General features: G+C 45.6%; 1 protein-coding gene across 1 annotated transcript in view; it reads right to left on the bottom strand.

Moving 5' to 3' along the window:
• The window catches only part of VWA3A (von Willebrand factor A domain containing 3A), a 57,600-nt gene that overhangs the window by 24,730 nt on the left and 19,065 nt on the right, over positions 1–13,805 (bottom strand). Inside the window, 9 exon segments of the mRNA XM_047087808.1 lie at positions 29–148; positions 1,590–1,684; positions 2,095–2,175; positions 3,971–4,074; positions 4,183–4,318; positions 7,027–7,152; positions 10,990–11,055; positions 11,288–11,396; positions 11,708–11,833. Coding sequence (XP_046943764.1) covers positions 29–148; positions 1,590–1,684; positions 2,095–2,175; positions 3,971–4,074; positions 4,183–4,318; positions 7,027–7,152; positions 10,990–11,055; positions 11,288–11,396; positions 11,708–11,833 — 963 coding nt within the window.

Here is a 13,805-nt window from a genome sequence, read left to right on the forward strand (position 1 = left end):
AGCCCCCCACCGGGACCTAGGAGCCTACGCGATGAGGTTGAAGCAGTCCTTGTTGGACAACTGCTCCTCCAGCAGAAGCCGCAGGGAGTGCTGGATATGAATAATGTACATGGAATTGGTCACAGAGATATCCAGCAGTATAACCACCCTAAAAAGAAACACAAGCTTTAAGAAGAGAACCGAATCTCTCAGATAATGTTTATTTTGTTCCATTTTACTATTTAAAGTTTTTTCCAGGGGAATTCTACATGCCAAACTTACAGCTGGCCAAAATCTTTTCCATGGTGTGAGGTCAATAGGAGTGGGTTTACAACAGTAGACTAAGGGGATCGTGGAAGCTTCTCTCCCAGGGGCTCCCATTATGGAGTAAAGTCACATCAGGGTAGAGATGGTTTAAGGGGCGGGGGATGCCTGGAAAGCAGGCATTTCCCTGTTTTAAAGCCCTAGCATTCAATATTATTCTAGATTGGGGTCTCCGTAGGGGAAACAGAAACAAGGTAAGCAAATCAGATGGGGAATTAGGTGTATCTGAGCCTCTAGGGAAATAAATGCATCTTTTTGTGACCTTTCTCTGTTTTAAGATCCTTAGCCCCATCTGGTCTTCTTTCACGACCTCAAATCAATTCCCAACTCCATCCTCTACTCTCATTTTGAGACAGCAATTATGGATAGCAGAAGCAAATCCTCTGGATTTAGAGTCAGAGTTCCACTTCCTGTGTGACTTAGGCAAGTCACAAAACCTCTCTGATCCTTCATATATTTAACTAGGAACTATTTATAAGACTTCTCATAGGTTAGTTTTGAGAATTAAATGATTGAATAGTATAGTACTTTGTAAGTGGGAATGCATCCAATAAGGTAGGGAACGGTAAGGATGGCTATCATGGTTGCCAACTGTTTCTCCCTATGCAGAATCTATTACCTCCTGTCACGACAGCATCTTGATTTTCCTTTGGAAAACTCCTCTGCCTCTTTCAGGCCATTTGAATTGGGTGAAACAGAACCACCCTAAGCTTGAAGAGTGGGCATTTGACTTTTGGCAATTAGAACATCATACCTCCCAGGCCAGAGTTGAATAGCCCATCGATGGACCCCTACTCCAAGCCTGGGAGTGCTAAACTGGTAGAAAGCAAGTCAGGAGTTTCAGGTGGCTATCCTGCTACCTGGATGGGTAAAGCCTGCCTGAAAACAAAGCCAAAAGGGAAGGAAGTAGAGTCGAGAGACAGAGAAAGATTCCTGACACACGTGAACCCCTGGATGGAGCCATACCTGAAGACAGCAATCAAATCTATTTTAGAATTTTCAGTTACCTTAACCAGACTTCCCTGTTTTGCTTAAGCCAATTTGCATTTAGCTTCTGTGGCTTTTTAACTGAAAGAATCCTAAGTAAACACAACGATGATACACAATTATTGATATTGATGATGGTAGTGGTGACTTTTTCCTCCAAGGATTCTGCTGAGTGATTGTTGATCCTTATCTAAGTGGTGGTTTCTGATGCTACCAACAGGGTATTCATGAGCTGGATGAGTGTGTATGTCACACACCAGACTCACAAAGGACAAGAACACTACTTTGAGGGAAGGTACCTTTTTTCACAGACGGTGCCCCAGATTCTTCTGCTGGCCAAGGAGAGCCACTCGATCCGCCTCTCATACATCCGCATAGCTCTGCTGAGCTGTTTCTGTAAACCCACAGGCCACAGAGTGAGTGACAGATCAAAGGATGGCTGGTTAAAGGGTCTGTGTGGGGAAGGTTGGCTTCTGGGAATGAGGTGTCAAGGTCATGGGTATCCAGGCAGTATAAACATTCCACTAAATCATTGATGAGTCTGCCACAAGACGAGGAAGTTCAAATATTTCATTGCCTCAGATGGGAGAGGAAGTAGATCTTGCCCCAACAGATTAGAGACTTTTGTTTGACAGGTTCCTCCCTGGGAAACAAGTGTAGAAAGCTCCAGCAGTGCCTGGAGGCAGAGAACAGTTTCTAAGAGGGAGTTCAGCCAATGATTTTGGGTCTCCACATTCCATGGTGCCTTCCTCACATTCTCTCTTCTCATACCACATATTCTGACCTATTGGACCCATTACTAACCTGGTACTCATAGAGGAAGGGCGGGTCCACATGAACATTCTTCACTGTCCCGTCATGCCATTCAAATTGTACCATTGCCTTCTGCAGTCAGGTGTTGCCAGGATGGGCAGCAGGTGAACAAAGCACATGTGGGGAATGACTGTAAGTTTAATTTGGGTGCTGGGCTCTCCAATGAGATGCATAAGAGGGAAGTGGGCTTTGAGCACATCTGGGGGTGGGTTATGCCTCCCTAGTCATTGCCATGCCTGGAGCTGGTGACAGAAGTCCTTCAGGACAGTGGTCCCTGAATGCACCATGCCTGACAGCTAGCCAGGCTCCCTTCTGGGGAGGCTCTTACAAACAGCAGGGTCTTGATTACAAGATATGGCTGGAAGTTTTGTAATAGGATAGTTGGAGACCTTGAAACATACTGGCCATGGGCTCATAGGCTTAGAAACCCAGATAGACCTTCATGGACCCTTTGAAAATCTAATTTTTCGTCCTCTGCCAAGTTGTCTAATTTTTCATCCTCTGCCAAGATATCCATCCACCCGGTCATTCATTAATCCATTGCTACAATTATCTATCCCACTTCCCTCTCATTCTTCCATCTTTTCAATGATGTTTCTCTTTACATATTATTCCGTCCTTCCATTTCTCCATCCTTTCATTGTACTTTAATCCTTTCACCTTTTTTAATTCTGTCATTCATCCTTCTACTTTTCCCCTTCCATACTTCCATATGGAAGTTTACATTTCCATCCATCCATCCATCCATCCACCCATCACCCATCCATCCATTCATCCAACCAACCAACCAACCAAACATCCATCCATCCTTTTATTTATTCATTCATCATCACCATTTCTTTCTATCCATCCATTCATTCTTCTTTTATTTCTTTTTTCTATCCTTCCTTCCACCCAGTTAGCCATCTGGGAAATATTCATTGACTGCTTAGTTGTACTAGATAATGGGGATACAGGGTTGGAGAACAGAGTTTGTTCTTTTGGTTAATTTTTTTTTTTATTATTTATTTTTGAGAGAGAGAAAGAGAGCACAAGTGGGGGAGGGGCAGAGAGAGAGGGAGACACAGAATCTGAAGCAGGCTCCAGGCTCTGAGCTGTCAGCACAGAGCCCAATGTGGGGCTCGAACTCATGAGATCATGACCTGAGCTGAAGTCAGACTCTCAGCTGAATGAGCCACCCAGGCACCTCAAGAGTTTGTTCTTTTAAAGGCTCATATGCCATTGGGGGTTTAGACACATAACAAGTACACATATTAATACATTATAAGAGCTGGAGCAGAAGCTGTACCAGGTACAGTGAGGATACAAGGAAAGTGAGTGTGTTCTGAGTGCACAGAGGAAAACCTTCAAGGAGGAGGTAAGTATAGTACCTGACTTGCTCCCTCTTATCCCATCTCCCAAGTGCATTTTTCAAATCTTTGCAAAATAGCAGTTGGGATAGATCTGATGAGAGTTCTACAGTCCTGGGTGGAAAGCTTACAACCTACTCCAGACCTTTAGACCCCTACTCCCTGTGATCTGACTTATTACTCTTATTTCTTGAACATTTAAGAAGGGAAATGTCGGGGCGCCTGGGTGGCGCAGTCGGTTGAGCGTCCGACTTCAGCCAGGTCACGATCTCGCGGTCCGGGAGTTCGAGCCCCGCGTCGGGCTCTGGGCTGATGGCTCGGAGCCTGGAGCCTGTTTCCGATTCTGTGTCTCCCTCTCTCTCTGCCCCTCCCCCGTTCATGCTCTGTCTCTCTCTGTCCCAAAAATAAATAAACGTTGAAAAAAAAAAAATTAAAAAAAAAAAAAAAAAAAAAAGAAGGGAAATGTCACAAAAGCGCCCCCCTGCAGAAGACTGGAGAGAACTCTGACTCTGAGTTACCTCATAGATAGATGAAGATACTGTTTTCTGGAGAATAGGCACAAATTCCTCCACGGGAGAGAATGCATTGGGTGCCAGAACCTGATAAAGGCTTAGTTTTCTGGCTGTAAAAATAAATAGTGGGGTGTGAGATACAACCCTTGGAGCCCCAGAGGATTCATGACTTTAGTTAGTCACCTGAGTCCTGGGTTCTGCCCTCATTGGGGACTTACCTTTTAGGCCATTGATCTTTAGCCATTCTGCAGAAGTCTTCTCCAAGTTTGGGAACTCAATTGTGAGGGGACCCTCATGCTTTGGGGGTTTAGGCAAGAGACCTGTGAGTGGCCCTTTTGCAATCTCTGTGGAAATCTAAATTAAATTTAAAAGGCCTCATTACAAAATCACATTTTAGAGCTTGGAATCCCTAGTCTCCCCGACCCACCCCATTCCCCTAAGTGGAGCATCGGAAAATATTACCTGGCAAATTAAGGCAATTCTGCCTTCCCCTCCCACCATCCCCACCCCCTTCTCCGGAGATTGCTAGAATTTCCAGAGTAAGAAGATGTCCCCAGCAATTTGCTTCCTCTTTGATTTGTCCATCCTCTTGGCCCCTTCCCCACCCTTACCATCAAGATCGGCACCTTGGACTTCAAGATGACAGATGGCCCTTCTGTGGGCTCCTAACACAAGGCTTTGAAGAAGTAAAAAGTAACTCCTACACCAGATCATTTCAGGAGCCCTGATCTAGCCTAGCTTCCCCTTACCCACATTTACAAACTGAAAACCTGAGGTTCTGAGATATTAAGTCATAACTCATGTATAAATAAGACACAGAACAGCAATTCCCAAACTTTGGACACTTGAGCACTGCCTTCATGAATTTTGCTGTATCTGAGTACCACTGTCCTGTTTAGAATTTAAAAAAAAATTTTTATTTTAAAGTAATCTCTACACCTAATGTGGGGCTCAAACTCACAACCCCGAGATCAAGAGTGGCAAGCTCCACTGACTGAGGTAGCCAGGTGCCTCTAGAATTTTTTAAAAAATAAATCAACCATGGGGGCACCTGGGTGGCTTAGTCAGTAGAGCATGTGACTCTTGATGTTGGAGTTGTGAGTTGGAGCCCTACACTGGGTGGAGAGATTATTTTAAATTTATTTATTTATTTGTTTGTTTGTTTAAAAAAAATTTTTTTTCAACATTTATTTATTTTTGGGACAGAGAGAGACAGAGCATGAACGGGGGAGGGGCAGAGAGAGAGGGAGACACAGAATCGGAAACAGGCTCCAGGCTCTGAGCCATCAGCCCAGAGCCCGACGCGGGGCTCGAACTCACGGACCGCGAGATCGTGACCTGGCTGAAGTCGGACGCTTAACCGACTGCGCCACCCAGGCGCCCCTGTTTGTTTGTTTTAATGAGCGTGAACAAGGGAGGGGCAGAGAGAGGAAGACACAGAATCAGAAGCAGGCTCCAGGCTCTGAGCTGTCAGCACAGAGCCCGACGCAGGGCTTGAACCCACAAACTGTGAGATCATGACCTGAGCCCAAGTCGGATGCTTAACCGACTGAGCCACCCAGGAGCCCCGAGATTATTTTTAAAAACTAACTCTTTTGGGTGCCTGAGTGGCTCAGTTGGTTAAGTGTCTGACTTCGGCTCAGGTTATGATCTCACAGTTCTGTGATGGTTCTGTGGGTTCAAACCCCGCATCTGCTGTCAGTGCAGAGCCCACTTTGGATCCTCTGTCTCTCTCTCTCTCTCTGCCCCTCCCCAGATCACACATGTGCATTCTCTCTCTCTCTCTCTCTCTCTCAAAAATAAAATAAACATTAAAAAATCTTTTTAAAGAATGAAATAAATCAAATATGTAATATTAAAGCCTTTAAATTATTAATTGGATTTCATTTAAAAAATTAATTCCCTTTTTGTACCTAAATAATTTTAGAAAGAAGATGTATTACAACAATAATGAGCTTGTTTTAAATACATATTAGAAAAATTAAACCATGTACCTTGCAAACCGTAAGTAATGCATGTATTGCATTTTGGGAAACTCCTGGAAAGGTTGTGGTGTCAGACAGACCTGGGTTTAATTCAAACTTGATCTGTCTCTAATCTCTCGGGTCTGAGGCAAATTATTTAGCCTTGTAAGTTCAGTTTCCTTATCAGTAAAATGGGGATAATAATACATCTGCAGCAGACTGTTGTTTTTAAAATAAGATAAGACATTTAAAGAATTAAGCATGGTGCCTATCTTAGAATGGGCACTCTGTAGAGAGTTATTCTAATTATAATACAAATAGCTGTTATGATTTATAGAGACTAAATAGAAAAGCTGGAGCTAAAATGTAAGGTTCCAGTTTCTAGGTGCTGTGTTTCTTCCATTGTGTCCAACCAGGCCAAGATGTCTTCTATGACACAGCCACATGTTCATTTGGTGAAGCGATAAATGCATTCTCCGTGCCTTCTGTTCACAGTTAAGTTTCTGCACAGTCTAAACAGCTCATTGCTTTTTTTTTTTTTAAGTTTTATTTATTTAAGTAATCTCTACACCCAACATGGGGCCCGATCTCATAACCCTGAGATCAAGAGTCGCACGCTCCTCTGACTGAGGCAGCCAGGCGCCCCTCAGCAGCTCATACCTTTTATGGTGCTGCGTCCATGAGCTGGCTGCGTTACTTTACTGATGTTACATTAGTGAAGTCACCAGGCAGGGACGTTTGCCCTGAATGAAGTGCTGGGTGCCAAAGACTGTCTTCACGATGGCCCACTCAGTGTGGCTGAGGTTTCTGTCCTTCTCCAAATTGGGTTGAAGGGAGAGGACAGTGATAGACGGGAAGGGTGGCAGGGGCCTGCTGGCCTTTCTCTGAAATCAATTTTTCAGCTAGAAAATCCATCAGGATCCTTCCAGCACAGTGGAAGGCCCACCCGGCTCAGGGGTGTCATGTACAGCAGAGGGCACGGCTTTGCCTTGTTTTTCTTTAGCACATGGGGGCCTTGGCAGCCAAGCCCTCAGGGAGACGGATGAGAAAGGAGAATGGAGTGAGGCCAGTTCCAAAATCTTCACCTACACCACCTACCTCCTTCATCATGCCCGTTAGCTCCTCATTGGGGGTCCTGTTGCGCAAGGCTTGGATGTGGCTCAGGAGGCTCTGGGCCTTCTGGATTTCTGCCAGGAGCTGGTCCATGTCCCAACTGGTATAGACCTGGGGGTAGCAGGAGTAATCAGCCATTAGAGGTCATTTGGCTACTAGCAATGGCCAAGGCAGGTCAAGCAGCCATGTAATTTCCCAAAGCTAAGTGTCAGATTGTTTAAACCAGACATTATCAAGTAGGGTCCATTGGGGTGCCTGGATGGCTCAGTCAGTTAAGGGTCTGACTTCAGCTTAGGTCATAATCTTGTGGCTCATGAATTCAAGCCCTCTAATGGGCTCTGTACCACCAGTGCAGTGCTTGGGATTCTGTCTCTCTTCCTCTCTCTCTCTGCCCCTTCCCCACTTGTGTGCTCTCTCTCTCTAAAAATAAGTATATAAACTTTAAAAAATAAGATAAAATAGGGTCCATGTGTTAGATACAGCCTGCAAATGTGTTGTATTCCATTTCTACGGTATTGTTCTGCAGCATTTTTATTTTATTTTTTAATTTTTTTAATGTTTATTTTTGAGAGAGAGAGAGAGAGAGAGACAGAGTGTGAGCAGGGGAGGGACAGAGAGAGGGAGACACAGACTCTGAAGCAGGCTCCAGGCTATCAGCACAGAGCCTGATGCGGGGCTCAAACTCACATACCTCGAGATCATGACCTGAGCCGAAGTTGGAAACTTCACCAACTGAGCCACCCAGGCACCCCTGAAGTATTTTTAAATAACTGAAGGGTTTTCTAACCTTAAAGATACGAAGAAACACTTTACACCCACTGGGTTGGCCATAAGCATAATTTAAAGAGGACTTGAGCAAGCATTGGTGAGGATGTGGAGAGTTGGAGCCCTGTGCACTGCTGGTAGGGATGTAAAATGGTGCAGCTTCTGTGGAAACCAGTTTGGCACTTCCTCAAAGAATCGGACACAGAAATACCACATAACCCAGCATTTCCACTTGTAGGTCTATAACCCCAAATAATTGAGAACAGGAACTCAAGAGACTTGTACACCAATGTTCACAGCAGTTCACAACAGCCCAAGGGTGGAGACAACCCACATGTCCATCAACTGATGCATAAACAAAAGGTGGTACACCTAGAAAATGGAATATTTTTCAACCATGAAAAAGAATGAAGCTCTGAGACAAGCTACAACTTAGATGAACCCTGAAAGCATTATACTAAGCAGGGGTGCCTGGGTGGCTCAGTTGGTTAAGCTTCTGACTTTGGCTCTGGGCATGATCTCATGGTTCATGGGTTTGAGCCCTGCATCCGGCTTTGTGCCGAAAGCCCATAACCTGGAGCCTGCTTCCGATTCTGTGTCTTCCTCTCTCTCTGCCCCTCCCCCGCTCACACTCTGTCTTTCTCACTCTCAAAAATAAAAAAAAAAAAAAAGAAAATATTATGCTAACTGAAAGAGGACAAATACAAAAGGTATATGATTCCATTTATATGAAATATCCAGAAAAGGTGAATCCATAGAGATGGGAAGCAGATTGGTGGTTTCCAGAGGGCTGTGGGGGAGGGGAAAGAGGGAGGAACTGCTTAATGGGTACAGAATTTTCTTCTGGGGGGGATGAAATGTTTTGGAACTGGATAAAGTTGGTGGTTGCACAACATAGTGAAAATACTAATTGTTCACTTTATTTTTTTTTAAGTTTATTTATTTATTTTGAGAGAGAACGAGAGCAGGAGAAGGGCAGAGAGACAGGGAGAGAGAATCCCAAGCAAGCTCTGCACTGTCATCATGGAACCTGATGTGGAGCTCGAACTCATGAACTGTGAGATCATGACCTGAGCCAAAATCAAGAGTTGGACACTCAACTGACTGAGCCCCCTAAGTACCCTTAATGGTTCACTTGATGTTATGTGAATTTCACCTCCAGTTTTAAAAAAATGTAAAGGAGTCACACATACACACAAATCCTGATTTCCAGCTCTTGAAAAATCCCAAGACCTGGCGGCACTGGGGTCACATTCCTCCAGAGCAACAGCGGGCTGGGGCTGAGCAGAGGCACCTCTCTAGACGGGGCATGTGCTGCCTAGTCCTCCGAGCCCCACACACTCTCTGCTCCCTGCCCCCCACACTCCATCGGAGTCAGCTGTAGGGTTTTGTTATCCTTCTATTGTTGTTTTGCTCATATTAAAAGAAGACAGGGGTGCCTCAGCGGCTTAGTTGGTTAAGCCTCCTATTCTTTTTTTTTTTTTTTTAATTTTTTTTTTTCAACGTTTATTTATTTTTGGGACAGAGAGAGACAGAGCATGAACGGGGGAGGGGCAGAGAGAGAGGGAGACACAGAATCGGAAACAGGCTCCAGGCTCTGAGCCATCAGCCCAGAGCCCGACGCGGGGCTCGAACTCACGGACCGCGAGATCGTGACCTGGCTGAAGTCGGACGCTTAACTGACTGCGCCACCCAGGCGCCCCAAGCCTCCTATTCTTGATTTCAGCTCAGGTCATGATCTCACGGTGCCTGAGATCAAGCCCCACATCGAGCTCTGCGCTGACAGCGTGGAGCCAGCTTGGGATTCCCTCTCCCTCTCTCAAAAATAAATAAACTTAAAAAAAAAAAAAGAAGAAGACAATGAAATTTGTTGTAGCCATATCTCTCTCAAGGGCAGAAAAACAACAGAGAAGCCAAGAGGACTACAGGTTTTAAGATAAAGGAATTTATTTTTAAGTTTGTTTGCTTATTTGTTTGTTTAGAGAGTGCAAGCGCCTGACACAGGGCTCAATCTGACAAACTGTGAGATCATGACCTGAGTCAAAATCAAGAGTTGGACACTTAACCAATTGAGCTACCTAGGCACCCCTCTATTTTTTTTTTTTCAACGTTTATTTATTTTTGGGACAGAGAGAGACAGAGCATGAACGGGGGGGGGGCAGAGAGAGAGGGAGACACAGAATCGGAAACAGGCTCCAGGCTCTGAGCCATCAGCCCAGAGCCCGACGCGGGGCTCGAACTCATGGACTGCGAGATCGTGACCTGGCTGAAGTCGGACGCTTAACCGACTGCGCCACCCAGGCGCCCCTCTATTTTTTTTTTTTAAGATTTTATTTTTAAGTAATCTCTACACCCAACATGGGACTTGAACTCACAACCCTCTGATCAAGAGTCACATGCTCCACCAACTGAGCTAGCCAGGCGCCCCAAGATAAAAGATTTCTTAAATCAGCCAGTTTCATTCATTTACTGTACTGTCCTAGCCCCTGTAGTCCATGGCCTCAACAAACAGAGTCTGGGAAATGACAGAAATGACATAAACAGAAGGGGTGTTACCCAAGGAAAATGTTGCCTGACCTTGGCTCCTTGGTGTTAAATGCTAGACATGGCGACACTCGAACACTGTGAGATGCAAATATTCGTTTGCTTATGGCTATTCATGGTTACAGGCAAGACACAGCCTGTTAGCTGAACAGATAGTTGGATTTTCAATCCGCCAAATGGCTCCATACATATTTGCTAATTGTTACCTCCATTGTGGACACAGGTGGCACCAACGGATGGATTGGTACAGAACTGATGGCTCACTCACAGTTGACCCTGCAGTAGCAGGGATGTACTTGGAGAAAGACCTGAGACAACTGTTTCAGACTCACAGCTTTGATGGGAGCAGAGGTGGGGTGGGGCCCACGTTGTTGGCGACTGGATAGAGATTCGGGATTCTACCAGCAAGGCTTTAAAAGGCCTCTAGGCACACTGGTGCACAATCAACTCATCGCGCATGCTGAGCAAAGGATCTCCTGTGACTTCATGCTGTCCCTGCTATTCCCACATATTCATCTTAACCTGATTATACTGAGCATGGTGGTGGGGGAGGGAAGCAAGTACAGATCCCCCAGAAACAGCCTTGGAGCCAGGCAGGGAGGGAGGAGAGGGATACCGCGTGTTGACAGAAGGGCTTACCTCTGTCTCTGTGCTATAGCAGTGGTAGTAGCCCCCAAGAGCTTCTGCAAAGTTCTTTAGGACAGCCTGTAGGGAGGGAGACGGGGTCAGCTCTCCATAGGACAACGCCAGTAGTCTGACAAGCCTTCTCCTTGACTGAGCCTCCCAACTGCCCAAAGGGAGAATTAGGTACAAGGAGAGTTGTGTTCTGGTCCTTAGTTTGGGAGGGGTCCCTGTCCATGCATGGAGCCCCCAACGCTGGCCCAGCTAGCTCCCTATGGCCAATCCAAGGGAAACATTGGAGAATCCCAGTACTTACAGGGGGCACCTGATCGTTGCATTTGTAGGTGATGACGTGGGTGATGAGGTCCCGTCCCACAGTGGACTGTTGGATGTAGTTGGACAGAATTTCAGAAGGCTGATCTGGGCTGGGGAGAAGACAGAAGAAAACGGGGTGCCCCAGGTCAAATCACTTTGAGAACCATCCAGAACATCTACCAAATCAAACTGACCACGTGTGTTCCAGGTCACCTGGGGAACGTGTGGGGAGGAGTGGACTGCAGGCCTGGCCTGCCCTGGCTGCCCCCTGCCCTGACACCTGTGGACAGATGGCCTGTGAACGAAATCCTTCTCTCAAGCGTGTGTGAAGAGTCATGCTTGACGGTCTTTCCTCTAATAATGGATTGGTTCTCCAGCCCCCTTGATGTGGTCTGTTACCCACGTAGGAAAGGAGACCTACCAGCTGCCCATTATGGTCACCAGAGAATTCAGTGCCTTCAGGGTGAAGATTTTCCTTAGGGCTTGTAGCAGATTGCTGCCCCCATCAGGCTGGAGCTTCTTCACCCAGAGCTTGAGTTCCTGGAGGCTGTGTAGACAACAGACACCTAAACACAGTACTCTTTCAGGGTGCCAGGCTCAGCACAAACACAAGCTCATTTCAGACTAACTATAATTCTTTTCTTTTTAAAAATTTTTTTTTAAGTTTAGGGGTGCCTGGGTGGCTCAGTCGGTTAAGCATCTGACTTCAGCTCAGGTCATTACCTCACGGCTCATGGGTTCAAGCCCCGCATCAGGCTTTGTATTGACAGCTCAGGGCTTGGAGCCTGCTTCAGATTCCATGTCTCGTTCTCTCTCTGCCCCTCCCCTGCTAATGCTCTGTCTTTCTCTCTCTCAAAAATAAATAAACAAAAAAAATTAAAAATAAATAAAAATAAATTTTTAACATTTATTTATTTATTTATTCATTTGTTTATTTTTTGAAAGAGAGAGAGAGAGACAGAGTGAGCACACAAGCAGGGGAGGGGCAGAGAGAGGGGGAGAGAGAGACAGAATCCCAAGCGGGCTCTGCACCATCAGCGCAGAGTCTGATGTGCGGCTTGAACACATGAACTGTAAGATCATGATCTGAGCCAAGATCAGGAGTCGGATGCTTAACCAACTGCGGCCTCCAAGTGCCCAGACTAATAATAATTCTTGAGGTGGATACCTTCATTCCAATTTTATAGATGAGAAGACCCAGTTAGGACTTGCCCAAGGTGATACTGTAAGCAACTGGCAACACTGGGATATCAAGCCAGGCCTGACTCTAGGACCTGAGGTTCAAGTGACTCTGCCCATCAGGGGGTCTGGGCTAAGTTCCTTCTCCTCGATCCTGCCACACAAACCCCACTCCAAGTTCAGAGTGAATGCCCTGACCCCAGGAGCACTCCAACAGGAGGCACCGTGGCTGTGTGGCCGCATCTCACGTGGACTGGGATATACTCCGGCCCTAAGAGGGAAGAAGATGTGAAGCAGTGCTTTCTCCATTAAATACCTCACACGGTACCAGTGAGAGAGTTCTGTTCTTTCTGTTTCTCTTTGACCAAAAAAGTAAAGAAAGAAAAATAAGAAAAACAAAAATAAAATAAAAAACTTCAGCTCAGAGCTGGTAAGCCTGTCTTTCGTTATGCTAAGTGTTGAGTCTCCCTTTTAAACAAAGGGAAAGAGGCGCCTGGGTGGCTCAGTCGGTTGAGCATCCAACTCTTGATTTCGGATCTCACAGTTCGTGAGTTCAAGTCCCTGCATCGGGCTAAGCACTGACAGTGTGGAGCCTGCTTGGGATTCCCTCTCTTTCTCTCTCTCTCTCAAAATAAATAAGTAAACTTAAAAAAAAAAATAAACAAAGGGAAAGCAGATCTTAGGCCTACTGCCTTCTCTGGCCGATAGGTTTCAAGTTAGAATTTAATATCATTGTTTTGTTTGCTTTCATTGTATTTATTGTTATGGCTGCATCCTAATTACGGCAAGTGATATGGGCTTTGTGATTATGGTACTGATAGTTTCCTTCAATAATCCATGTAGAATTGATGTTTTAAAATAGTACACGTGGCAGAGATGTGACAAAAATCACCAGGGTCATCCAGCAATGACTGCAGTTGAGAAGCTCTTGCCTATGACCTCATGGTGACTTTCAGATCTAACATCCCATAGGTGGGGTCTAACTGGAGTGGGAACCACAGCAAAAAAAACACTCTCATTCACTGAGTGCCCTCATTTCATGTTCACGAGAGTTCAGTGAGGGATAGGTATCTCTGACCTCTCTCTGCTGAAGACAGTTGAAGGACTGGCCAAGGTCACCTGCTCTGGGCTTTGGCAGCCAATCCTGGCTCTGCCACTTTGGGCACGTGCCCTAACACGAGTCCCAGTTTTTTCATTGGCAAAATGGAGATAAGAATCCTATTCCAAGTGCTGGCCCTAAGTATTAAGTAAGATAGCTCATGCTAAGCGCTTAGCATCACACCTAACATGTGGTAGGTGATCAAGGATTTTCTCTTCATGGAAAACACATTTTTATTTCC

Source organism: Lynx rufus, unplaced genomic scaffold (genome assembly GCF_022079265.1).
Source record: "Lynx rufus isolate CCGP_SWC_20201006 ecotype Redwood Valley unplaced genomic scaffold, mLynRuf1.p SCAF_23, whole genome shotgun sequence".
Taxonomy (NCBI): Eukaryota; Metazoa; Chordata; class Mammalia; order Carnivora; family Felidae; genus Lynx; species Lynx rufus.